This window comes from Chlorocebus sabaeus, chromosome 20, assembly GCF_047675955.1.
Source record: "Chlorocebus sabaeus isolate Y175 chromosome 20, mChlSab1.0.hap1, whole genome shotgun sequence".
NCBI lineage: Eukaryota > Metazoa > Chordata > Mammalia > Primates > Cercopithecidae > Chlorocebus > Chlorocebus sabaeus.
This window is the reverse complement of record NC_132923.1, coordinates 116,899,282-116,927,182: the sequence shown is the minus strand read 5'-3', so window position 1 is coordinate 116,927,182 and position 27,901 is coordinate 116,899,282. Positions and strand designations below refer to the sequence as shown.

The following is a 27,901-nucleotide window of genomic DNA, read 5'->3' as shown; positions in this document are numbered from 1 at the left end:
CCTGATTTTTGTTTGGATTCTGGATCGGAAAAAAGTCAATGAATTGGATATAAAAACCATTATTGGGACAATAGGGGAAATTTGCATATTAGATAGTTTTACTGTATACTAGAAACAGTATTGTGTTCATGTTCTTGTCCCCGCCAAGACTGATGAGCTCCCAGGGACTCAGATAGTCAAGATACTTAGCAGGCTGTCAGAGCCTTAAGAAGGTTCTGAGCCCAGGACTGAGGTAGGGGTTACTTCTGGCTGAGGGGATTAGCAAAGGCTTGTGAAGTGGCTAAAGCCGTGACCTGGATATTTCAGGACTCAAATCCACCCTCATTGGAATTCTCTGGGTGACCGCCCAGCCCCTTTGGCAGGACAGCCAGTCACAGGCCCTGACTGTGCAGGACTTCCTGCCTCTGCAAAGGCAGTAGGGGGCTGAGCGGGGTTCTACCCGGCTGGGTCTGGGCAGAAGTTTTTCCTCCCCTCCTCCGAGTTTGTCCTCATCATCTGTCACTCCCACTCACAGCTTTAAGATTCTGGAGTCCAAGAATTGATTCTCCCTGGATCCATGGTCTGTGGATCCCAATGTTCCGACTGGAGACGGGGAGCCAGCGAGACCTGGGGCTCCAGGGTCTGCCCGAGGAGGTTGCTCATGGGGGCAGACCTCTAGAGCAGGATTTGAGGCCAGGCCAAAGAGGTTAGTTACTGATGGGGGCTGCACAAATTGGGGGTTGTGGAGGGACGCCAGCTGGGAGGGAGAGACTGGAGAAGGGGGTGTGTGGAGAGCCCAAGAGGAGGCCCAGGGGGAGGTGGGCAGGCACAGCCTCTGTTGAAGGAGTCTCTCTAGGGCTGCTGGGTCCTTCACCAGCCATTGTCAGAGCTGGCTCTTAAGGAAGCCAGGCCACACCTCAAGGGAAGATGGAGGTTACCGGAAGGTCAAACCTAAAATTACGGGCAAAACCAGGGAGAGTTATGAATAGGCTGAGTTAGGGCTTGTGTTTACGCTAATCTGAGGCCTTGCTTGGATTTCTTTTTAACCTAAACCACAGGCAAATATTCCCCTTTAGGGAGAGAACTCGCCAACATCTGTTTAACATCCGTTAACTGTTGAGAGCATCCACTGTGTGCCAGACACTTCGGTACACACAGAAAGAAACCCAGAGACGAGTGAGATGCCCTTATAGGGAGATCTTCCTCCTCCCTTCCTCAGTCTCTCTCTCTCTCGCTCCCCTCTCTGAAGGCGGTTTAGCTTTGAGCTAAGTATACGTGGCCTTGGGAGTCAAACGGATCAGGACAACTCTGAGCTTTGTCACTGACCAGCTCAGTACACGTTCGAGCCATTTCTTTTTTTCAAGCCTCAGTGTCCTAATCCACAAAGCGCATATGATAGTAATATCTACCTCATAGGGCCACCTTAGGGATAAAATGAGAGAAGCCCCATGAAGAACTTAGTGTGGTATCTGGGCTCAATAAGGCATCAGCTATTTTTATTGGCCATTCAACAAACATTTTTTTCCTAGGACACAATCTGTGCCATAGAGAGTGCCAGATGCTGCCAGGGAGAGATAAATGAGACACCCTCAAGGATTCACAGTCTAGTTTGTTCATTCGTTGATTGATTTCATCAATAAATGTGTATCATGCCCTACGCTGAGCACTGGAGATGTCAAAGTATTAGTAAAAGACACTGCCCCTGTCCACAGGTGGCTCACAGCCTGCTGGGAGAGACATTACAACACATGCTGTGAAGAGAGAGAGCACATGGTACTGGGAGAGCTCAGAGCGGGGGTTGATCCAGTTCAGGGCAGAGCGATGGATTCACAAGACATTTTGGCAAAGCAGACCCAGCTTCCATGTTTCCCAGCTCACAGGTGCGCTCCTACACTGGGGCCTTTGTACTTGCTCTTCTCTCTGCCTGGAGCTTTCTTCCCCTAGGATGTCCCCATAATGTGCTCCTTCACCTCCTTCATGGCTTTACTCAAGTGTCACCTCCCCAGCAAGACCTTTCTCAGTCACCCTGTTTAAAGTGGCCACTCCAGGCCAGTGCGGTGGCTCATGCCTGTAATCCCAGCACTTTGGGAGGCCAAGGTGGGTGGATCACTTGAGGCCAGGAGTTGGAGACCAACCTGGCCAACATGGTGAAACCCTGTCTCTACTAAAAATGCAAAACTTAGCCGGGCATGATGGTGCACGGCTGTAGTCCCACCTACTCGGGAGGCTGAGGCAGGAGAATTGCTTGAACCCGGGAGGCAGAGGTTGTAGTGAGCTGAGATTGCACCACTGTACTCCAGCCTGGGCGACAGAGCAAGACTGTCTAAATAAATAAAGTGACCACTCCCACCATCAACAGTCCCCGTCCCCATCCCCAAACACACACACTCAGCACTCTACCCTGCTCCCTGCTTTATTTTTCTCCATTGCATCGATCACCACCTAACAAACCGTACATTTTACTTATTCGCTTGTCTATTTCTGTCTTCTCCCTCCAGAATGCAAGCTCTGCCATGAGGGCAGGGTTCTCAGCTGTGTTGCTCTTTGCTGTATCTCCAGGGTCTAGAACAGCATCTGGCACATAATAGGTGCTTTTTAAATAATTATTGAATGATAAGTATGTTAAGTTTACAAAGATGAGTAAGAGAAGAAAGAGAGGGAATAACAGATGAAAAGGGAAGAGGGGAAGGGAGAGAGAGAGATTGAAATTAGTGGGTTTAAGGAACTAAAAGCCTTCACATTTGGCTTCTTCCCAGGAATGCCTTAGGGGTGGTATAAGGCAAGGCTGGAGTAGGTGCGGGACCATGTTCTGTGAGGGGAGACAGGTGCCTCTGACTTGGGCGGATGTGCTATGTGCTGTTACAGAGGTTAGGAAGATTGACCCAGGAAAAAAGGAGGAAGCCATGAACTCTGCTGGGGAGGTATCTGGGAAGGTGTCTCAAAAGAGGAGGCACCTCCTCTTAGGCCCAGGGAAAGAGTTCCAATGTTATTCTAGACGTGACGGACATTCTGAAGGCCTGTTCCCACATCCCGTGTCTTAAGAGACAGAAACTAGGTTAGAAACTCTTCAGTGCTTGCACTGGTGGATTTCACTTTGCATTTGGTCCTCGTAGTGCCCAACGGGACCTCTGTCCACAAAATTGCTCAAGAAACATTTGCTGGGTTGGATTGGGATTGAGACAGGTGGAATGGCCTTGAATTGTAGATGATTCAGGCTCGTGAGCCTGGAACCTTGGGCACCATCTGTGATCTTGCCAGGCAGGGTGACGGCTTTTCCTAGGGTTTCTCCCTCCTCAGAAAAAGAAGGGACATTACCATGTGGAAAAATAAGTAGGCTTTAACGAGTTAGAAAAAGAGAGTGGAGAGCATTTTAGGTGGAGGGAAAACAACAGAAACGAAGACAGAAAGGAAGGTTAGTCCATGGTAGATGTCTTAAGAGTGAACAGTTTAATGGATTACATTTTTCAAAGATAGAACATGTATTTGCTATGAAGTTGGTGTGTGGATTGCCTTCTTAGCCAAAGTTATGGTGGAAGTTGAAATTGAGCCTGTTATTAACCAACAGCTGTAACATATGTATAAGCTGCATGTGCATCCTAGGCTGACACCCAGATAGAACTAGCTGTGTGTATCTTTACAGGAAGCTGCCAATTTACAACCTGGCTGAAACCCACATGGGGCTGCTTCTACTTCCAGATTTAATCGGTTCATCAACCCCATCATTCTTTTATTCCACAAATAATTATCAACCACCAGATATGCATTAGGGGTCGGGTGTGATGGCTCACACCTGTAATCCCAGCATTTTGGGAGGCTGAGGCGGGCGGATCACTTGAGGTTGGGAGTTCGAGACTAGCCTGGCCAACATGGTGAACCCCTGTCTCTATGAAAAATACAAATAGCCCAGTGTGGTAATCCCAGCTACTCAGGAGGCTGAGGCAGCAGAATCACTTGAACTCGGGAGGCGGAGGTTGCAATGAGCCGCGATCACACCACTGCACTCCCTGGGCGACAGAGGGAGACTCCATCTAAAATATATATATATATATATACACACACACACACACACATATATATTTATATATAAATATTTATATAAAATAAAAAAATATATAAATATAAATATATATACACATACACACACACACACACACACACACGTGTGTGTGTGTGTATATATATATATATATTAGGCCCTCTGCTACCTGCTAATATCATAAAGAACAAGATGAACATGTTTCCTGTCCTCAGAAACCTATATTCTAGGGGAAGGCATAAGGTACATGAGCCATAAACAAGTAAGTTAAAGAGAGTTAAAGATGAGGGTCGGTGCCATGAAGGGGAAAAACAGGGTGATCTTGGGTAGGTAGTCAGGGGAGGCCTCCTGGAGAAGGTGGCATTTAAGGTGAGACCTGGAGGATAAAGAATCCAGGACTAAGTATTCTAGGCAGGGGGAGCAGGAAATGCAAAAGCTGTTGCTGGAAAAGCTCAGAGAGTTCCAGAATAAGTCAATTCCAGAGCACAAAATGTCAGACCCCGCGGGCACCCTGGAGCCCATCCGCTTCTCTCATATTGGTCATTGCTCTCGCAACATATCTGCACGTGACTCCGACCTGCATAAAATGTTGCGGGGAGGGGGCCCTACAGGGCAGGGAGCACGAAATAGTTGACAGCTCTCTCCATGTTACGGAGCAACTGAAGGGCTCATGAGTTTTCTTTGTTTTTGAACCTTGACAAAATGTAATTTTAAAAACATTTTTTACAGGATGGAACCGAGGCTTCGTAACTGACAAAGCTGACTTCATGAGCTTTGACAGATCTCGTTTGCATTTTGGGTGTTTCCAACACTTAAAGATTAAGTTCCTTTTCCTGAGAAGTCGAGCGGGGGCATATCCCACACACTCAGTGCCCACCTCCCATGCGACATTTCTTTTCCTAAAAAGTGGCAAATAAAAAGTGCCTTCCGGGGAGAGGAAACTCACCACTCCCAAGACAGCTCATTCAATTCCCAGGACACATGAGCTGTTAGAAAAACGTTCCTGCATCGAGCCAAAATCTGACTGCTTAGTGCGTCCGTGCCTGGTGGGTGTTTGTTCCGCAATCTGGAGCCGCATGGGACAGTTCTGATTCCTCCTACTCCCCACAGCCCTTCAGAGATTTGGAGACAGACTGGGTACCCCCAGCCACCTTCCAAACCCAAGTCAGCCCCAATTCCCTCTCTTCTGTCTCCTGTGATCCAGACACCTTCTAAGCCTGCTCACATGCAGGTCCAGGGCCAGGCACATCCCTCCGGGTGTGGGCTGCTAGGAGCCCTTGTTCTGGGCACCACACTCCTGCCATCACCGCCAAAGACGACCACTGCTTCTGTGATGTGACTAGTACTGGGTTTGGGGGTCACTCATGTGATTGCTGAACTGTGTTACCCACCCTCTCCTTGTGCATTTCAGGTTTGGGGGTCTTTGGACAGGGCCTGTTCACTCTCCTCTTACTGAACTCAGGTTATCTTGCTCTTGATCAAGATCAGGACAAGATCAAGATCCAACCTCCTTAGCCTGACACCCAAAGGCCTCTGTGACCTACCCAGCTCCATCTTTTTGGCCAGTCCTTCTCACCATTCCTGAATTCCTACTAAACACTTGAAGAAAGTTTCCGAGCAGTCACTTGGGGGCATGTCCCACCATCCTATTAAAAATAACCAACATTTGGCCAGGCGCAGTGGCTCACGCCTGTAATCCCAGTACTATGGGAGGCCGAGACGGGTGGATCACGAGGTCAGGAGATTGAGACCATCCTGGCTAACATGGTGAAACCTCATCTCTACTAAAAATACACACACACACACACACACAAAATTAGCCGGGCGTGGTGGCAGGCACCTGTAGTCCCAGCTACTTGGGAGGCTGAGACAGGAGAATGGCATGAACCCAGGAGGTGGAGCTTGCAGTGAGCCAAGATGGCACCACTGTACTCCAGCCTGGGTGTCTCAAAAAACAAAACAAAACAAAATGAAAAAAAAAAACCCAACATTTATTGAGACCTTGCTGTGTGCCTAAATACCTGCTGTGTATCGACTCAGAACATAGAGATGAGACAGGCAAAATTATTTACCCTATTATTCATGATGGTGAACTAAGGCACAGGGCAGTTAAGACACTTGCCAAAGGTCACACAGCTAATAAGTGGTGGTTCCAGGGCACCGGCACCATGCATTCAGCCGCAGTCCAGGGTGTGCAGCTTGTATTGGTTTATGAAGGCTGACCAGAGATTCCTCCAGCAGAGAGCAATTGTGAGGCAGACTGGACCTAAGACTGTAAGGAGTGGTTGAGGACTAGGGCAGAGTGAAACACATACCCTGTATATGGGGGCAGCTACTTCTCGGCAATGGCCAGTTGTTGCCATGTAGGGGTCCAGATCAAGGATTGCTAGATATTTTAAAGAGAAGCTGGAAATGGAAATGTGGAAATGTGGATTTCTCTCTCTCTCTCGCTCTCTCTTTTTTTTTTTTTTTTTTTGAGACTCACTCTCTCCCCTAGGCTGGTGTACAGTGGCGCCGTCTCGGCTCACTGCAACCTCTGCCTCCCGGGTTCAAGCGATTCTCCTGCCTCAGCCTCCCAAGTAGCTGGGATTACAGGTACTTTCCACCACACCCAGCTTATTTTTGTACTTTTTAGTAGAGACGGGGTTTCACCACATTGGCCAGGCTGGTTTCGAACTCCTGACCTCAATTCAGGCCTGCTTTGGCCTCCCAAAGTGCTGAGATTACAGGCGTGAGCCTAGAAATGTGGATTTCTGTCTAAGATCTCTTAGCATTTATATATTGGCAGCTAATTCCATTTTGTCATTTTAAAGCACTGTGTAGACCAAGTAAAGCATTTCCTAGGGCTGTATGGAGCCCTGGCCTGAAATTTAAAACCAAAAATCCAGTTCTACTCATCAGCAATTATTGGAACACTGAACCCACTTAACCAACTGTACCTCAGCTCTCACTTTTCCACCTTGTTTATAAGGAAACCACGTGACACTCTGGTTAGAGGTCTTGTGAAAATCCCAATCATTATATCCTTATTGGGTCTCAACCCTTTTTTGTAAAGAACACGGATTTGACAGACAGATGGGTCAGGTGTATGATTCTGGGTCCTCCTTTTACTAGCTGTGTGACCTTGGACGAGCTACGTAACATCTACTCCTCTGTTTCCTTGCTCACACATTGGGATCATAATGCCCCATGAGATTTTGCGAGAATTAAGGAATATCATGAATGCTGAACTTGCCTTGCACTTGTGGCATAGCAAATGTTCGTTAAAGACTGAGTTCTTCCCTCATTCCTTTCTGAGCCATCAGCCTTGTTATCCCCTCCAACAGGAAATGCCAGAGTGGACAGCATATCAGATGAGTTCTATAACATTCCAGAGACAGGTAAGCTCCCTGTGGAAGGAGGGATCATGGAAGACTTCCTGGAGGAGGAGGACTTGATGTAGACTTTCTGCCAGTGAGCCCTGGGTAATCCTGTTCCATGTGCCAGCAAACCATTTGACAAGGCCAGGGATATTTCAGCAGCTAGGATTCTCAGGGTGAGGGAGTGTCCAGGTTTCCATGGCTACCCTTGGCAGGGCTTTAGCCCTGGGGCGAGCCTGCACGTGATAGACCCAGCAAATGACAGAGAACAAGTGTGTTTATGTGATGTTTAATTTGTTCTACAAATACTTCCTGGGGATCTATAATGGGTCAGACATTGTTCTAGGTGCTGGGATCAGAAATGGATCAGAGGAGAATTTTGCCCTCAAGAGGCTTCCATTCAGTTGGAGGTGGAAGTGGCTGGGGCATCTTTAATCACTGAAGTGTGAATGGTTGGATCCGTTACCAAGAAAGGGGAACTGGGAAGGACTGAGTTTTGAGGGCACAGTGAGTTTAGTTCTGAGGTTCCCAAGGGTTCTTAGGATAGAATATCAGACTCTATCTATCTATCTATCTATCTATCTATCTATCTATCTATCTATCTACCTACCTACCTATCTATCATCTACCTATCTATCTATCTATCTATCATCTACCTATCTATCTACCTATCGATCTATCTATCTATCCATTTCTGTGTAATCATATTTGACGTGTGGACTGGGCAATGGGGTTAGAATGCAGCTGGAGCCAGAGGAGTCATGCATTCACTCAGCAAACTCTTACTGAGTGTGCCAAGTGCTGGGTTACAGAGGTGAAGTAGACACAGAGCCTACCGTCATGGAGTTCTTAGTTTACTGGAAAGACATAATCACAATAATCTTTATGGTAGTTACGACTTATTGAGCACCTACAGGGTGCCAGGCACTGTCCCGGACCCCTCTGCCTGACTTATCTCATTGAATTATCAGTGTTACTAAGCGAGGCTGGTTCTATGATTATCCTATTTTACTCAGATAAAACTGAGACCCAAAGAGGTGAAAAAGCTAGTTCAGGTGGACACAGGTAGTCAGAGCTGAGATGCAGATTTGAATACACGTCTCTCCTACGTTGGATCTTGGATCTGACATTGTGCTTTCTCCTGGTTCCTGTATTCAGTCATTCCTTCATTAAGCATTGTTTGCTGAGTCAAAGCTGGGGCCAAACTGCTCTGTCCGGGACACCCCTGGATGCCTGCATAGAAATAAGAGCTAAATCCCTGAACTCAGATGAGCTCAGCCAGAGAGCGGCTGAGACAGAGAAGGGCAACTCCAGAGGGCAGGTCCCACAAACACACCTGCATTTGGGGGGCCAACAGAGATGGGAGGGGGGGATAAGCCACAGGAGGGCAGCTGGCACAGTGCAACCTTGTGAAGCCCAGAGGGAGAGAGAAAGTTTTGAGAAGGAGGAGGTGGACTTCGAGATGAGTGCCCTGAGGGACCGAGGGGGTGACCCCCACCCAAGCTTGGGCTATGCCAGGCTTTGGGGGTCCCTGAGAGCAAGCTCAAGGATGCAGCAGATGCCAGGCAGCGAAGGATTCAGAGTGGGGGATGATGAAGGGCAGGCCTCTCTGTTTAGAAATTTGGCTTTTAGAGAAAAAAAGAAGTAGAATTGTCACCAGAGGCAAGGGATTATTTTTTTCCTTTTTGTGGCTTGGTTTTGTTTGGTTGAGAATGGTGGGGCAGGTGTGTGTTCGTAGGTGGGGGAGGAAACTGGTTGAGAAGGAGAAATGAAAATACAGTACGGGGAGAGGATGCTTCCCCATGGCTCCGATCACCGCCAGACACTATCTATGTTTACTTCTGTTTTCACTATCTGTTTCCCACCAGCCACAAGGGCAGCTCTGTGAAGGCACAAGTTCTGTCTCATTCACCGTGGGATCCCAGTGCCTAGCACGCAGTAGATACTTCATATATATTTTTGGTATTGAGTTGAATTCACAGGGTTCTTCTGGGAGCCCAGTTGTTAGTCCTAGGAAGAGAAGGATTCCTGGGGGCCTTAAGGAGGGACTTCTCTCTGATGCTACCATGACAAGAGAGAGGGAGAGAAAAAGAAGAGAACACCAAGGAGAGGCAGGAGCCAAAAATCCAAGTCTTTGGCGGGGTACAGTGGCTCATACCTGTCATCCCGGCACTTTGGGAGGCACGGATGAGAGGATCACTTGACCCCAGGAATTCGAGACTAGCCTGGGCAACATGGTGGGACCCCAACTCTATAAAAAATGCACAAAGAGACTGAGCGCGGTGGCTCACGCCTGTAATCCCATCACTGGGAGGTCGAGGCAGGCAGATCACGAGGTCAGGAGTTCGAGACCATCCTGGCTAACATGGTGAAACCCTATCTCTACTAAAAATACAAAAAATTAGCCAGGCATGGTGGTGGGCCCCTGTAGTCCCAGCTACTCGGGAGGCTGAGGCGGGAGAATGGCGTGAACCCAGGAGGCGGAGCTTGCAGTGAGCCGAGATCGCGCCACTAGACTCCAGCCTGGGAGACAGGGTGAGACTTCATCTCAAAAAAACAAACAAACAAACAAACAAACAAACAAACAAAGAAATTAGTCAAGCATGGTGGTGCCCACTGGAGTCTCAGCTACTCAAGAGGCAGAGGCAGAGGCAGGAGGGAGGATGGCTTGAGCCCAGGAGGTGGAGGCTGCAGTGAGCTGTGATTGTGCCTTTGCACTCCAGCCTAGGGGACAGAGACAGACCCTATCTCAAAAAAAAAAAAAAAAAAAAAATCCAAGTCTTCTCAAAAAAGTGTGTGTGGGGTGGTGGGGTGAGGGGCGAAATTAACAGAAGTAGAAAATGGAGAATACTAGTAGGTACCTATGTCTTGTGAAAACACTCTAGAAGGTGAGCTATCATTGATTTATTAGCATTACTCTGCATTTGCTATGGCTCTAAGTTATACATGTATAAATTCATTTAATCCTAACAACAGCTCTCCGAGGCAGGTGAGCTTCAGTCAGTCCTAAGGCGCTGTGGCCAGTGGTGAGGAAGCCAGGATTTGAACCCAGGACTTGGAGCTGATACAGAACCTGTGATGTTACCCACTGGGCCACACACTTCCCCAACTGACATGAGTTTATATACCTTATTTTTATGTTTATGTATTCATTTATTCATTAATAGAGACAGGGGTTTGCTGTGTTGCTCAGGCTAGAGTGCAGTGGTGTGATCATAGTTCACGGCAACCTTGACCTCCTGGGCTCGGACCATCCTCCCACCTGAGCCTCCCAGGGTGAGCCGTTGTGCCTGACCCACCTGTGCCTTGTTTTATATGGTACATTCCTCATCAGGAGCCTCTGCGGCTGGAGGGGCTCATAATTCTCACGTTTTACATGAAGAATAGAGAAATGTAGTGACTCGCCCAGGCTCACACAGATACTAAGTGGCTGAGCTGGGACTCCAGCTGGCATCTCTCTAACTGCAAGCCTGGCACTTTCCCCTTCCCTGAGGGAAGACCTGTAGGAAGTTGGCACGGAATCAGGTGCCAAAAAAGGGCTACCACCTGGACGTGGCAGGCAATGTTCTGTGGTGTTTCTACAGGCATCTCCTGAGTCACCCCAGCTCAGGAACGGGGCAGAAAAAGTTGGGGGTTGATAAGTTAGGAACAACAGTAAGAGGACGGGGACAAAGCTTCAAGTCCGGGAGTGGGGCCGCCTGTCTTCCCTGGCCGTTCCTGGGTTGAGGCTGAGCGAGACAGGATGAAATCTGAGCAGGATCCCAGGGCTGGGGGACTTGGAAAAGACCCAGTGTGGTGGGTGGGAGGGAGGCTGTGCCCTGGAGGGGGATTCCAGGGTTCCTGTTCTTGGCGGGGAAGAGCCCTGGATCGTGGGTGGCCCAAGCCCGACTGATCACCATCTTTCCTGATAGCCACCTGGGCACTGTGACCTGCTTCAGAAAACAGCTGCTTCTGTGGCAGTAATCCCAGCACTTTGGGAGGCTGAGGTGGGTGGATCACTTGAGGTCAGGAGTTCGAGACCAGCCTGACCAACATGGTAAAACCCCATCTCTCTTAAAAATACAGAAATTAGCCAGGCGTAGTGGTGTGCGCCTGTAATCCTAGATACTTAGGAAGTTGAGGCAGGAAAATTGTTTGAACCAGGGAGGCAGAGGCTGCAGTGAGCTGAGATAGGACTACTGCCCTCCAGTCTGGGCGAAAGAGCGAGATTTCGTCTCAAAACAAACAAACAAACAAAAAAAAACAACCAAAAGAATCAACTTCTGAGTACACAGTGGAAAAAATTCCCCAGGGGTCGTGCCAGGGTGAGGGGAAGGAGAGCTTCCTATGCGAGTTACCAGGAATCTTGGAGCTGGCCCACGCAGGAGTGTGGGAGGCGACAGAGAGGTCCTTAAAACCAGGCGGGCCCAGCCCCGGCCTCTTCCGCGGGCCTGAGGACGGAGAAAAGGTCTCACTGGTGAGGAATCTCATCTTTGGGGCTGCTTTGCCTGAGGGAGGTGCAGAGAGCAGGGCTGAGAGAGGGGCTATGAGAGGAAACACCTGTCCCCCTTGGTCAGGGGAGCAGGGCCTGGAGAGGGGTGAACCCCCATCATCTCCCTCACAGACAGCAGGAGGTGTCTGTGCTGTGAGGCTCCCCACTGTGCATTCTTTCCAGCCAGGAGACGTGAACTGGGAAGTCCTGGAGCTGCAGCACGTGGACGTGGGGGACCTGTCCCTTGGCGACCTGGCCACGTCCCAGCCTCCACGTCTTCCTTTGGGCTGTCCATCTCTATTCTCTCCCCTCTCATTACTGCAACCGCTGCCCTCCTCCGAAATTCTCTCGCGGCTATGCACTTCCTCTCTGTGGTGGTTTGATGAAAATAGCTGAGCCCACATCCTCCTCCTGGGGCCCACTTTGGGCTCTACTGAGTGGAGTGGCCGTCCACGCTTCAGGGCAGCCACTCCACGCCTCTGCCACCACCACCATGAAACTGCTTTTTTACTCTTTCCAGGGTGTTCTCAAATGCACCTGGGAGGTTGGTTATCTCCAGGTATGGGGAGGCCAACAGATCAAGAAATGATTGCCATTTAAAAGATAGCTTGTTATTTACAGCTCCCAGAAGAGGGCGTGATCCCCACCCAGGGACACGCAGGAAGTGCCAGGTCGGCAGGTCAGGAGGAGCCGTGGGAAGCATTGCCCAGGGCCTTTGCTGTGATCTTTGGGAAAGGCTGGTAGGGCAGGAGACACAGTTTAGGACTGGCCAGTTTGAATCAGGTCAGCGGGATTCCAGGCTTCCCTAGTTGTCCAGTGTCTGGCCCTGGGGTGATTTAGAGCAGGAGAAACCTTGGCTTAGAGTGTGAGGGTAAGGGAAAGGCGACCTGGGTGTGCCAAAGGACTGGCTGTGTCAGCAGTGGGATGTATCCATACAGGCCTCAGCATCCTCAGTTCTTGCCTCCTGAGAAGAAAGAATTCTCATGCCTGTAATCCCAGCACTTTGGGAGGCTGAGGTGGGTGGATCACGAGGTCAGGAGATCGAGACCATCCTGGCAAACATGGTGAAACCCTGTCTTTATTAAAAATACAAAAAATTAGCTGGGCATGGTGGTGGGCGCCTGTAATCCCAGCTACTTGGGACGCTGAGGCGGGAGAATCGCTTGAACCCGGGAGGCGGAGGTTGCAGTGAGCCGAGATGGTACCACTGCACTCCAGCCTGGTGACGGAGTGAGCCAAAAGAAAGAATTTGACTGAGGGGCATAAGGCAGAAGGAGGGACTGAGGCAAGTGTCACAGCAGAAGTGAAAGCTTATTAAAAAGCTTTAGAGTAGCGATGAAGGGAAGTGAAGTATACTTGGAAGAGGGGCCAACCAGGTGACTTGAGAGATTCAGGGGTTCTGTTTGACCTTTGACTTGGGGTTTTATACATTGGCATACTTCCGGGGTCTTGTTTTCCTTATCCGCCCACCTGCTAGCACTTGGGAGGGAGCATGCGCAGTGTGTTTACTGGCGTTGTACGCGTGTTCCCTTGAGGCGTTCTTCCCTTACCAGCCGAACATCCCTAGCAGGTCCTATACCAGTTCAACTCTGCCATTTTGCCTCTTCATGCGCATGTGTGAGCCCACTCACCGAGCTCCTGAGATCTGACTGGAAGCTGCTGACCACCAGCTTCAGGTGTTCCTGTTGATTGGGAGACTGCCTTTCCCTGGTGCTGTCTGTGACCAGTTATTATTTTAGAGAGACGGTTAACAACTGCCTGCCCATCACCTGATGGTTGCCTGACATTCCTGTCCTGCTCCTGTCTGACCAGCTACCTACTGTCACAGTCGGTCTGCACGTGAAAGGCACGCTCATAGAGGAGCCATGTGAGGTGTCTAGGAATTAACTAGCCCTGGAAGGAGCAGGCTGTCTCTGGCCTCCAAGATGTCAAAGCGTCCTAAAATACAGAAAATCGAAAGCATGTTTAGTGCCCAGGGATGCTCAGAGGCAGTGGAGTAGAGTCAGTCAAGGAAATAGATTGACAGTCCTAGTCACTTAATCTGCCTGAGCCTCAATTTCCTTATCTGTAAAACCAACAACTGTTATTCATGCAACAAGTGGCTGTTTAAAAGGACAGACTCCAGGCCTGCCAAGGTTCTTGATGGGTTTAGAGAGATAGCGCATAGTGTTTGGCACACCAGACATGCCCAGCGAGTGGCAGTTGGTGTCACTGTGCTGCAGGATCCAGGGAGCGGCAGAGAAAGATCGGTGTGGAATGGTGGTGTCTAGGGCCATTTCTTTGGCTGTTTGGAGCCCTTGGAGCAGAGGCTATGGGTGGACAGAACCCTCAGGAATGTTCTTGGGATTCAGAGTTGCTGCTGGACAAGCGTTGTCATGGAGGCCAGCTGTGGACGGAACCCTCAGGAATGTTCTTGGAACTCAGAGTTGCTACTGGACAACGGCAGGAGCCCCAGGGAGTCTGAGGCGTATTTGGAGGCCAGGTCTTGGGAGGTGCCAGGGGTTCAGGCAGAGCTCTGGCACAAGTGACCATTCAACTCAGGGACTTGAGACAACAGAGCACTGAAGGGGAGAGCCCCGGGCCTGCCCAGCTGTGGACAAACAAGGACTTTGGATCCTGGGAGGAAGGGAATCAGGCAGTTGCCAGTACGGAACGTCTGAGAAGCCAAATTAGAATCGGGTGCTGGCCTGAGACACATGGAATTTCCTGGACTCAAGGCTAGCAATGGCTGTTTTTACCAAAGACAGATTCTACGGAGTGAAGCCAAGGGCTCTGGCCTGATAGGTAGAGCACAAGAAGGAACAAGCACAGACCCCTCAAAGGATTCATGCCTCTGGGAAGTGAGGCTGTGTGGTGCAGTGAGGGGCACAGAAGGACGGGGCTCAAATCCGGCCTCCACTGCTTAATGGCTGTGTGACCTCTGGCAAGGTCCTGGAGCTTTCTGAGCCTCAATTTTCCCAGTGGCAAAATGAAGACAGTGATACTTACCCTGCAGCACTCTCATGAACCCCCAGTGTTGACTTATTCTTTAGGTAGACATAGTGCCTGGGTCCCAGGAGAGTGTCTTAATTTTATAAATTCTTTTAAAATCAAGAGGAAAGAAATGAACATAATAATAATGAATATATAATAATAAATCCAGCTTGGATTGTGTTTTTCTTTATACCAACATAGTTGTCAAAAATAATCGTGTGAATATAGAGATAAAAATAAAGATATAGCAGAAAGATACCTACAAAGGCAAAAGTGCTTGGGGCCCATAAGAGCCATAACCAGGCCCTGAAAGCCACTGGCACATTGTGGGTGCCCAGGCTTCACTGCTGAGCACCTACTCTGGGCCAGGCACTATTCTCAGTGTTAGAATAGAGGGGTGCATCCGCCCAGCCTCTGCCTGCAAAGAACCATCAGGGTAAACATCCTTGAAAACAGGCAACTACAGCGCCGTGAGCTAAAACGAGTATGAGACATAGAAGCATCGGCTTTCCTTCTGCCCTCCTGCCGTGGGCGTCCAGTGCTGTCTGTCCAGGAATTTTTTTCTTCCGTCTTGCATCTTTCATCAAAGGCCACGTTCAGGTTATATCAAGTCCTGCTTCTCCACGTATGCCACCAAATCTCCATTTAAGATTCCTGCCCATTCTCTGGTCCCTTTTAGCCATTTTGCCAACAGGGTGAGTATGTCTGGGGTGTTTGTGGCTAAGAGTGCACTGGTAGTAGGGACAGTGTACCTGCAAATGCTTCCATTATCCCCTCTGCCTCCAGGGCCCTCAGTGGACCGATAGGTTTTTTGTCTCATCTTTTCTGGCTGGACTCACCTTGTTTATTGCCCACCATGATGGGGAGTGGAATAGGCGGGGCCTGGTGGGGAGCCAGGGTGGGATCTGAATGAGCCACGGGGGCATTGCCTGGTAGACCTGTCATGGAATGTGTTTTCTTTTCCAGAACCCTAGAGATGAAGGGCTTCCTCCCACTGGCTTGGTTCCTGGCTTGTAGTAAGTGCTGGCCCCATGACCTCCGAATGAACTTCTACCCCATGGGAGTAACAGGGTAGTGAAAAGGACACCAGCCACTGAGGTTGTAGAGACTTGGGTTTGAATCTTGCCTCTGCACTGACTTCATAGACGTCAGCAGGAAGCTTCATGCCTCTGAGCCTCTGCTTCCTCATCTGGCACGGGCTAATGCAGTCCATGCTTAAGGCATAAGGCTGTGGCAGGGTCCTAGGAGATATTGTACCTCAGCTGTGTAAAGGTTGTGGACATGGAGGTTATGTGGCTGGCAAATGTACAAGGCAGATTTTTTCCTTGTATGCAAATAAAATAAGATTTTAAAAATCCCCAAATCAATCCAAATAAAAATCGAAACTCTTATCTAAATATCCCAGCCTATGATTCCTGGGTCATTCTCAGGTCAGGCTTGTCCAGCTGGGAAATGACTGTACAGATGGCTTTAGTCCCATCCTGCAGCCCCGTGACTGTATATACAACAACCCCCTGACAGGCTGTCCTGCTCTTTAATGTCTTGCCAGGTCCCTGGAGATGCCGGGAGGAGCTGGAGGCCTGGTGCAGGGAGAGCCTTGGGCTCGCTGTGAAATCCTGGACAGGGCACCTTTTCCCTCTATGCCTCAGTTTCCCGTTTGTAAGATGAGGGAATTGGCTTCAGCAATTTTTAAGAGTCCTATCCTGCTTTTAGATTCTCTGCCTTATGTTCTAAAGGGTGTGAGGGAGGGAGTGGTGGGGAAGAGGGATGTATTGCCAAAAGAGACAGGAAACTCCTGCCTGCCTGCTTCATGCAGATACATTATGAATTACACCTTATACATCATGGACACTTACTTTGTGTCTGCTACCGTGCTCAAAATTTACATACTTAATCTTATTTTAACCCTCATGATAACTCTAAGATGCAGCTGCTAATTTTGGGTCGCTGTTTTCCAGATGATGAAACTGAGGCTCTGACTCCATTCAATACCATACTTTGAATTAGTGGCACAGTCAGGATTTGAACCCAGGTCTGCTCATTTTTCAATTCCAAACTCTGAACCAATTCTCCATACTGCTTGCACCTCCCTTCCCACTAACTGAGAGAATAAAAAAGAGACACACAGGTCCCTCCACGCCCTGGGTGGGAGAAAAGCTAGGAGATGTTGGGCAGTGGGCCTAAAGCAGGGCTGGGCTGCCTGAGTGTCACCTGGGGACGTGGGCTGTCTTCCAGGTGTGCCTGCTGTGCAAGGAGGCTTGCTGGACCTAAAATCGATGATCGAGAAGGTGACAGGGAAGAACGCCCTGACAAACTATGGCTTCTACGGCTGTTACTGTGGCTGGGGCGGCCAAGGAACCCCCAAGGATGGCACTGATAGGTGAGCTGATTGCTATAACTGCCCTTTGGGCTCCAGGCTCTGCACCCATGTTTTCTTGTTCAATTACATATCAGTTCTGGAAGATGAGTATTAAAGTACCATTTTACAAATAAGAAAACTGAGTCTGAAAGAAGTTAGCCGGCAATCCCAAGATCTCAGTGGCCTAAGGTGTCAGTTGGTCGACTGTGGCGTAAAAAGTGGTCCTCAATGTGGTAGCTTATACAGCACTGGTCATTTACTATGCTTATGAATCTGCCATTTGGGTAGGGCTTGTGGGGGTGGCTTGTCTCAGCTTCAGCTTGGACAACTGGGGCTGGACAATCCACCTTCCAGACGGCTCACTCCTATGGCTGGCAAGTGGTCAGCATCTCCTGGCGTAGGAGCGGGTCAGAGGCCTCAATTCCTGTCACTTAGGCCTCTCCAAGGATGTTCAGGATTCCTCCCAGCATGGTGACTCTTGGGTTGCAAGACTGAGTGTCCCCAAACTGCAAGACCAAAGAGTATGCTGTTTTATGGTCAGCCTCAGAAATCCCATTGTGTCACTTACACTGTCCTCTTGGTCAAGACAGTCACAAAGTCTTTAAGAGGGAGGGGATCTAGAGTCCACCTCTTGATCGGGAAGTGCTAAAGTTCTAGAAAAATGTGGGAAATGGGAGATTTTGTTCCTTGGAAAGCATACCCAGCTGGGTTAACAATTCTGATACTGCTAGACATATATAAAGGAAAGGGATGATTAAGCAAATGAAGGACAGATGGTTGGGGCCAAGTTTCTCACTGTTGGAGTGGGATAAGCCAGGGCAGGAAGCCAGAATGATCCATGTGCAAAAGGACTAGAGTTGGAGACATCAATATGGACTCCTGTTTAGCTTATTGTAGATGCAGATGTTTACATGTGGAAGTATGCATAGGTAGCAGTATGCATAGATAGCGTGCATATATTAGTATCATACTAATATAAGATGTAAGTAATAGGAGAAAATGGTGTTTCCTCTGTTAGATCTTCTCAGTTTTTCTGTAAACCAAGAATACTTTTTATGTGCAATCTGCTACACCTAACATACAGTCATCCCTCGGACTGGTTCCAGGACCCCTGTGAATATCAAAATCTGCAGATGCTCTAGTCCCTGATATAAAATGGCACAGTATGTGCATATAACCTGTGTTATCATATACTTTTTTTTATACACATGGACAAATAGAAACATTCTTTTGCTATCTGTGGAGAGGGTCTAAAAGAAATGACACCCCAGTAGCAACAAGCACACTTAATGCCTAGATCTAGTTTCCAATGTCATTCTTCAATAGAAGGCCCCTTCCAAGTCATATATATATATATAAATTATATATAATTTATATATAATATAAATTTTATAGGTATACATATTCGTGTGTGTGTGTGTGTGTGTGTGTGTGTGTGTGTGTGTAGCCAGGGTTCCTTGAAGAAATGGCCAATTCTAGGACCAAGGCAGGAAATATACAAGATGAACCTGGAACTTCTTTTAGTGCCAAAAAGTAAGGAAGTGCTTAAATAAACACAAACAAAACGAAAGCCCACATTGATGGGGATGTGACAAGGGGCATCTGTGCCGACTGAAAGAGCCCCCAGTGGCCAACACTGGAACAATTTAGCAACAAAATAACCCCAAACTCTAGTCTTATGAGAAAAAAGAATATCAGACAAATCCCAATAGTGGGCATGTTATAAAATATCTAACCAGTACCCCTCAAAACAGTCAAAAACAAGGAAAGCGTGAGGAACTGCCACAGCCAAGAGGGGCCTAAAGAGACAAGACAATGGGCCAGGCGCGGTGGCTCACGCCTGTAATCCCAGCACTTTGGGAGGCCGAGGGGGGTGGATCACCTGATCACCTGAGGTCAGAAGTTCGAGACCAGCCTGACCAGTGTGGAAAAACCCCATCTCTACTAAAAATACAAAATTTTCTGGGCATGGTGGTGCATGCCTGTAATCCCAGCTACTCAGAAGGCTGAGGCAGGAGAATTGCTTGAATCTGGGAGGCAGAGGTTGCGGTGGGGAGCTGAGATCACGCCATTGCACTCCAGCCTGGGCGATGAGAGCAAAACTCCATCTCAAAAAAAAAAAAAAAGGACAAGAAAATGAAATGTAACATGGCATGCCCAGTGGGATCCTGGGACAGCAAAACGACATTAGGTAAAAACTAGGGAACTCTGAATACGGCCTTTTTTTTTTTTTTTTTTTTTTTTACAATTAGTAAGATAATAATGATGTACTATTATTTAGTGAATAATTTTCATTAATAATGTATCAATATTGGTTTACTAATTCTAACAAGGGTATCATACTAATATAAGATGCTAGTAATAGGAGGAAGTAGGTGTTTCCTCTGTAAGATCTCAATTTTTCTGTAAACCAAGAAAACCTTTTATATGCAGTCTGCTACACCTAACATACAGTCATCCCGTGGACTGGTTCCAGGATCCCCGTGGATACCAAAATCTGCAGATGCTCTAGTCTCTGATATAAAATGGCATAGTATTTGCATATAACCTGTGTGATTGTATCCCCCAAGCTTTTTTTTTTTCTTCTTTGAGACAGGGTCTCACTGGTTACCCAGGCTGGAGTGCAATGGTGCGATCTCAGCTCACTGCATCCTCGACCTTCTGTGCTCAGGTGATTCTCCCACCTCAGCCTCCTAAGTAGCTGGGACTACAGGCGCGTGCCACCATGCCTGGCTGATTTTTTTGTATATTTTTAAGTAGAGACAGGGTTTCACCATGTTGCCCAGGCTGGTCTCAAACTCCTGGACTTTAGCAGTCTGCCTGCCTTGGCCTCCCAAACTGCTGAGATTATAGGCGTGAGCTACTGCCCCTGGCTGTGATCACATACTTTAAATCATTTCTAGACTACTTGTCATAGCTGATACAATGTAAATGCTATGGAAGTTGTTGTTGTATTGTTTGGGAATAATGACAAGAAAAAAGTATGTACATGTTTAGTACAGACACAAGAAAATAGGCCTGCTTACATTCTCCATCCATATTGGTTGATCCACAGATGCGGGACCTGTGATATGAGAAGTTTATTTCTGGCTCACATAACAGTTCAGTATGAATCACACGTTGGCTCCTCCCATCTTGTAGTTCTGCCATTACCTATGGCCTCAGAATCCTCAGAATGCTGGGTCATCTCCATCCAGCCAAAGGATGGAGGCAGAGGGACAGTGGAGTAAAGTGTGGGAGGTTTGTCTGGGCAGGTCTGGAGGTGGAGTGCATTAATTCCATCTACCTCACCTGGCTGGGACCAAGTCATGTGGCCACACCTACCTGCAAGGGAGGCTGGGAAATGTAGTCTAATCACGAGACCAGGAGGAAAACGAGGGTCCATGACCTGCTGGCTGGAAATGAGGAACAGGAAATTACTCAGTCACACTACAAGATCCTCTCTGCCACATCGCGTCCACCAAGGTGGCCTCTGCTAAAGTGACATGGTTGAATTTTTGTTCCTATTAGGGACGGGGGTCAGGAGGGCATCTCTCCCACTCGGGATCTAAGTCTCTTGCATGGACAGGTGCTGTTGGGTGCATGACCACTGCTATGGGCGGCTGGAGGAGAAGGGCTGCAACATTCGGATACAGTCCTACAAATACAGATTCGCGTGGGGCCTGGTCACCTGCGGTAAGGCTGGGGCTTCCCGTTCAGGCCATTGAAAGAGCACCTGACTTTAAGTTCAGCTACCCTAGAGGACAGCCAGCCTGTATCTTGTTGAGGGAGGAGGGGTTGGGTGCAGAACTGGGATGAGAGGAGCAGGATTACTGCAGCTGTATCAGTCCCCTGGGGTAGGGCTGAAACATCTTAGCATCCACCGGGTGCAAATGCTTGACATGCTTCCTTTTCCTTGATTCCTCCCAAATATACCTGTAGAGTAGGTTTAGTCTCCTCCATTTTAGACATCGGGAAACAGAAGCTTGAAGGCCTGCCAGTGCACACAGCAGGATTCAGGCTCAAGGCCTCTGAGTTCAAGGCTAAGTCTGGGGATGGTTCTGCTCTGTGAGAATGAGAGTTCCTCCAGAGCAGCAGCTGCCTCCATCATCAGACTGGGAGTCCCCCAGAGGAAGGAAGGTGCTTCCTCTATCAGACTGGGAACTCCCTTAGGGCAGTCCTGACTGAAACCTCACCCTGAGCAGCAGCTGCGCCCCTTCCATCAGATTCTCTATTCCCCTGATTTAGGAGCCAAGCCTCTTTCATCAGGCTGAAAGCTCCTTGGAGCAGGAAGTCCATGGGGTCTCTGCTGAGACTGGAGCATGCTCTTCCTGCCCTCATTCTGCTCTTGGTGTCCTGTTGCAGAGCCCGGGCCCTTCTGCCACGTGCAGCTCTGTGCCTGTGACCGGAAGCTCGTCTACTGCCTCAAGAGAAACCTATGGAGCTACAACCCACAGTACCAATACTTTCCCAACATCCTCTGCTCCTAGGCCTCCCCAGCGAGCTCCTCCCAGACCAAGACTTTTGCTCTGTTTTTTTTTACAACACAGAGTTCCGACTCTGCTGGGTTCCTGAGAGAGGCTCCTAAGTCACAGACCTCAGTCTTTCTCGAAGCTTGGAGGACCCCCAGGGCCACACTGTACCCTCTAGCAAGTCCCGGGAGAGTGACTCTGGTCATAGGACTTGGTAGGGTCCCAGGGTCCCTAGGCCTCTACTTCCGAGGGCAGCCCCTCTGGTGCCAAGAGCTCTCCCCCAACTCAGGGTTGGCCGTGTCTCTTTTCTTCTCTGAAGACAGCGTCCTGGCTCCAGTTGGAACACTTTCCTGAGATGCACTTACTTCTCAGCTTCTGCGATCAGATTATCACCACCGCCACCCTCCAGAGAATTTTTACACAGGAAGAGCCAAATTGACTCTCTAAATCTGGTGTATGGATATTAAATAAAATTCATTCTCAAGGCTAATAAAAACCACATAGACATTTTCCTCTGCTGTGGGGGATTGCTGATGCCTCCTTCTCTGCCGCTGGGGTAATAAACCCAAAGTTATCTACGTTGTCTCAGAGACAGAAAGGAAGATTAGTAAATGCAGGGTTTTCTGGGATGAGCTTCAGGCTTTCTCTTGGGCTTATTTCCTTAAACCTTGGGGTCCTCTCCAGTGTTGGGTCTCATTCTTCCTCGATGGGGTGGGGGAAAGATAACTGGTTATTATGCCAGCTTCAGCTTCCAGGCCAGAGAGGGTGGCATTGAGATCCCAGTGCTGGTTTCTTCAGCTGTGTAGTCTTGGACCCATTACTGAACCTCTCTGACTTTCAGTCTATTTGAGAAAGAAACCGTCTTGTTTCTTGCAATGTAAAATGAGACTTCTAAAGCCCACCTTGTTGCTGATATGGGGGATGCTAAGATTCTAGGATTTCACACAGCAGGAATTTTTTTTTAAACAGGTGTCAGCTATGGGGTTTAATTTTTACAAAGTGAGGACATTTAGAAAACCAACCCATCTATCAATTCATAAAAGAAAGGATGTTTGTTCTGATACCAAGACTGCAAGAAGAAAGGATGTATTCCAAAACAAAGGAACGTCCTTCCGAGAAAGTACCTATGGCTTCTTTATTCCGACATACCCCAAAATAACTGCATGATAAATAGGGTCTATATTTAAAAAGCTCTAGTGGTGAATGTTTTCAAAATAAAATTTAATTTTATGAGATTACCCTGAATGCACCAGTGCTTTAGAAAAGTTTGATTTAGACTCGGTGTCTATATTTGACAATGCCACACGGGGAGGGACTTAAATGCCGAATTTGCTCATGAAATATTTAAAATCAAAGCCATTTCCCAGATCCAATTTTGAATGGGTATGTGGGGGAAACTGAAGGCTTCACTCTAATTCCATTTTCCTTCAATCGTGATATTCTGGATGACAGAGAAGAGAACCCAGTCCGGACCTCTCCCTTCTCCCGTGAGAGTCAGGTGGGAGGCAGGGCAGGGTTTTGCTGGTAAGTTCTGCTGGAGGTGGCTGTGGGCAGGCCCTTCTCATTGGCACATCCCAGCTCAGAGTCCCAGCATCCACACAGGAGCGGGATGCCACGAGGTTATGAAGGCAACACTATAGGCTGTCATGGGTTTGAGCTGGAAGGAATCATAGAGAACCTTCATTTATCTACCAAGAAATTGAGGTACAGAAAGGTTAGGAGACCATCCAAAAGTCACACAGCACATCAACAGCAGAAGTAGGATTCGACCTCAGATCCTAGCTTTAAACCCTGAACCCTGGGCTCTGGCCACTATCCCACATTGCCTTCAATCCCAGCCCACAAAAGGAGCAGTTCAGGGACTCATCCACATTAGGGGTTCATCGGGGGAGCCCCTGGATTCCAGCTGAGGACCAGCTCCATGTCTTCTCTGCTCCAACTGCCTCTTTCGATTCTGGAGGCTGTCCCCAGGTGGTCAGTCAGTCTACGGCTCTGGGCTTCATCCGCAGTGGAGGAGATCCCATTGCTGTCTTCCACCTTGGCTGCTGTGAACAGTTCTGGGGACATGAGAGCTAAGGGAGCCTCGAAACGTGGGAAAAGGCTTTCTCCTTGACTGTTGCATTTGCTGATCCATGGACGTCATCCCCTTTTAAGAGAGCTAGTGAAACATACAAATCAGACTGCAGTGCCTCCCTAGCTAGATCTTTATACATCCTTAATGGACAGATTGCCCTGTACATACAGATCCTTTACTGTCATCTGAATTGGGCTTCAGTCACAAATGTGAGCCTCCAAACGTAAGTAAAATGATCTCTATAAGCATATGTACAGAGGGGTTGGGCAGCGGGAGCTCCCTTGTAGTTGTTACCAAACTAAAAAGGCCTCAAAGGTAAAGCCCACTGATCAGGATGGAAGGGAGGAGGACAGAGCTAAGGTGGGCTGATGAAGTAGGAGGTGTATGGAGTTTCTTCTTCTTCTTCCTTCTTCTTCTTCTTCTCCTCCTCCTCCTCCTCCTCCTCCTTCTTCCTCCTCCTCCTCCTCCCTCCTCCTCCCTCCTCCTCCTCCTTCCTCCTCCTCCCTCCTCCTCCCTCCTCCTTCTCCTCCTCCTTCTTCTTCTTCTTCTTTCTTCTTCTTCTTTTTTGAGATGGAGTTTTGCTCTTGTCACCCAGGCTAGAGTGCAATGGCGTGGTCTTGGCTCACTGCCACCTCCGCCTCCCAGGTTCAAGCGATTCTCCTGCCTCAGCCTCCTGAGTAGTTAGGATTACAGGAATGCACCACCATGCCCAGCTAATTTTGTGGTTTTGGTGGAGACAGGGTTTCACCATGTTGACCAGGCTGGTCTCGAACTCCTAACATCAGGTGATCTGCCTGCTTCGGCCTCTCAAAGTGCTGGGATTACAGGTTTGAGCCACTGAGCCTGACTGGAGTTTCTTCTTTGTGCAGGACACCATGTAGACATTATTAACTGCCCGGTGAGGCTGCTGTTTTCATTCCCATGTGAGGGGTGGGACCTGACACCCAGGAACGTGAAGTGTTTTGCTTGAGACCGCACAGGTAATAAGGAAGAGAGGTGGGAAGGAAGCAGTCTGTCGATCTCAATACCATGTTTTATGGTCTCTTTTTTTTTTTTTTTTTTTTTTTTTCCAGGAACAAGATCTCACTTTGTCACCTAAGCTGGAGTGCAGTGGCACGATCATAACTCACTACAGCCGCAAACCCCTGGGCTCAACTGATCCTCCCACCTCAGCCTCCGGAGTGGCTAGGACTACAGGCATGCACCACTATACCTTGCTAATTTTATTTTTTTGTAGAACTGAGGCTTTTGTTATGTTGCCCCGGCTGGGCTTGAACTCCTGGCCTCAAGCGATCCTCCCACCTCAGCCCAAAACTGTGTTCTTAGTAGAACATCACACAGGGGAAGCTTGGAGCTGGGGCCAGGTCTTGCAACAGGCACCGGGGAAAACATATTTTGTTTTGTTCAGGGTGGGTGTGGCAAGTTTGGATTGTGTAACTTTAGCTAAGCTATGTTTCCCAGAATTCCTTTCCCTGTAGAGTTCTGGGTTAGGGTTCTGGTTAGTTGCTGTAGTTTAGGGCCCAAAGAGATGTTTTGTTGAGATGTGGAAGGCAGATGGGAAGTGCAGTCATATTCTCTTTACACTTGGGAGCAGGGCATGGTGTGTTTATGGCTCAGGCCCATGGATCACGGATCTGCTGGCTCGCCTTGCTGGGGCGAGCCTGCTGGATTTCTTTGTTTAACTTCTCTGACTCTTGGTCCAGATGTGTGTTTAGCTCTGTAAGTAAGGGAACCAGCTTCCCCTGCAGGGTGCATAGGCAATGAAGCTAGGCTGGAAGGTATTGAGACCCATCCGGTTCTTGTTTGTTCTTTTGGGTTTCATGCATCCTCCCAGGTTCCAATTTGTCCTTGCTGTCTCCTGCCCCTTCACACCCATCTTCCGTTTCAGACTGTGTGCCTTGCTAACTTCAAGCTGTAGCACCTGGCACAGGAGAAAGCCTCCTATGAAGAACTAAGCCAGCAGTCCCATCTGTACCAGGTCAAATCTCTACCAAAAAATATTGTTGTATAAGAGTACTTTTGCCTTTCTGCCTGAACTCCTTAACCTCCTCAGAATTTGGTACTAGGAGAGTTTTCTGAGGAACAAAGCCAGAAGGATGGACTCTTTGAATTGCTTCTGGGTCATCTGGAATTGGTTTTCTTATTTGATTAGAATTAAAGGCATAAACGACTGGTTTTTAGTGGTAAGGGGAACATTGATTGACCACAGCCTGAAGAGATAAAACAGCTGCTTAAATGATCACCTCTGTACGCACCTGTTCAAGGGTGACCAAGTCGTTGATGGCACAGAGTGCTTTAGTGGAAACAGAAAAATTATATTATGGGTTGGAGAACTTGGAAAAAGAAAGTGATGGTCTCAAGGCTTTAAAATCTCACTCAAGATCCACAGACAGGGCCAGGCATGATGGATTATGTTTATAATCCTCGTGCTTTGGGAGGCTGTAGTGGGAGGATTCATCGAGCCCAGGAGTTTGAGATTAGCCTGGGCAACATAGTGAGGCCCTGCTTCTACAAAATAAAATTGGCATACAGGACATGAATGCTTCTTTGTCTACCTGTATGGAAGACAGATGCCTGTTAGAGAAAGACAGTGGAGTACTGCAAACTTAATCAAGCAATGCCTCCAATCGCAGCTGCTGTAGTTTTGTCGCTGCAGCCAATCAACACATCCCCTGGCACCTGTTTTATAATTAGTCCACTGCAGAATGACTTTTTCCTTATACCTATTAGTAAAACTGTCAGAAGCATTTGCTCTCAGCTTGAAGGGACAGCAATACACTTACACTTTCCAACTGCAGGACTACATTGACTCTCCAGCTCATGCCGTCATCTAGTCCAGAGGGACCTTGATTATCTTTGCATCCCACAGGACGTCAGCATTGGTGATAACATGTATGACAAGTATGTGCCTTAGGGGGGAAAATCCCACAAGAATTCAGGAGCCTGCTACTGCAGTGGCATTTTCCAGGGGGATGCCCTTCAGTCTGGGGCATGTTGAGATATCCCTTTCAAAAGGTAGGACAAGTCACAGCATCTGGCCCTCCCATCTATTGAGAAGGAAGCACAGTGCCTTGTGGGCACTTCAGATTTTAGAGATATAACTAATGTTTCAGGTTAAAGTACCACTGAAGTACCATTTACCAATGGTACCAATGAAGTACCACTTCAACCCACTTACCAATCAACCTGAACAGTTGCTTGTTTTTAGTGGGGCCTAGAACAAAAAGGTCCAGGCTGCCATGCAAGTGGCTCTGCCACTTGGGCGGTATGACCCAGCAGATGCAATGGTGCTTGACGTGTATATGCACATAGAGATGCTACATGGAAGCTCAGAGGGGCCTCTGTGGGTAAAGCATAGGGTAGACCTTAAGGGTTTTGGAGCAAAGCCATGCCATCAACTGCATGGGACTACTCTTCTTTTGAGAAACAGTATCTGGCTTGCCAGCAGGTCTTGGTAGACACTGAATGCTTGACCTCAGGTTGCCAAGTTATCATGAGGCCTGAGTTGCCTATCATGAACTGTATGTTAACAGGCCCATCAAGACAAAGTTCAGCATGGATAGCAGCAATTGCAAGTCAAATGGAAATGGTCTGTGTGAAATCGGGCTTGAATAGCCTCTGAAGGCCCAAGTAAGTTGTATGAGCATCCCCGTGGCCCCAGTGCCTGCCACAAGCCTCCTCCTTCGCCTGTACCTATGAGTTCATGGCAAATTCCCTGTGGCCAGATGCAGAAGAAGGAAAAAGACCCAGGCCTGTTTTACAGATGGCTCTCCACATATGCTACCATTCCCTGACAGTGGACAGCTGCAGCATTGCAGCCTCATCTGGGGTGCTGCTGTTTACATAGGGTGTATTAGTGTTGTTAACCTTATATCTCAATATTCAGGTCAGAGGATATCAAAAGGTATTGTCACTCAACTAGAATAGAAATGAACATTGCCTAAAGATGGATAAAAGGACTTTGTATCCTCTATCCACTTTGGGGAGAGGTTAGCTTGTTTTAGATTGTATACAGGGAAAATCGCATTATGCTTGGCAGGATATGACTATTGCCTTTGTCTGGAAGAGGGGCATATAGGTGCCAAGTCAACAAGGGGTGGAATCTCAGGGGTTTGTATTATTTCACTTAATTAAGCTGAAGATTCATTTCCTAGAATTACCTTCCCTGCAGAGTTCCAGGTTAGCATGGGTCTCAAGAG

At 48.3% G+C, this 27,901-nt stretch overlaps 1 protein-coding gene across 10 annotated transcripts; it reads left to right on the top strand.

Annotated features, from left to right (window-relative positions):
* Positions 1-315: 315 nt before the first annotated feature.
* On the top strand, positions 316-22,146 carry PLA2G5 (phospholipase A2 group V). 10 transcript variants are annotated; one of them, XM_073007754.1, is made up of 8 exons: positions 316-685; positions 7,342-7,395; positions 15,785-15,834; positions 16,368-16,477; positions 17,054-17,198; positions 19,774-19,848; positions 20,746-20,852; positions 21,948-22,146. In XM_073007754.1, the coding sequence occupies exons 4-8, from the start codon at positions 16,378-16,380 to the stop codon at positions 21,980-21,982; spliced, it is 462 nt and encodes a 153-aa protein (XP_072863855.1). In that variant the 5' UTR covers positions 316-685; positions 7,342-7,395; positions 15,785-15,834; positions 16,368-16,377; the 3' UTR covers positions 21,983-22,146. The 10 variants fall into 10 exon arrangements, with proteins under 10 accessions (XP_072863855.1, XP_072863853.1, XP_072863852.1 ...); XM_073007752.1 differs by lacking the exon at positions 16,368-16,477 and having other exon boundaries at positions 347-685; positions 21,522-22,146; XM_073007749.1 differs by lacking the exons at positions 316-685; positions 7,342-7,395 and adding an exon at positions 11,169-11,830 and having other exon boundaries at positions 21,522-22,146.
* Positions 22,147-27,901: the final 5,755 nt, after the last annotated feature.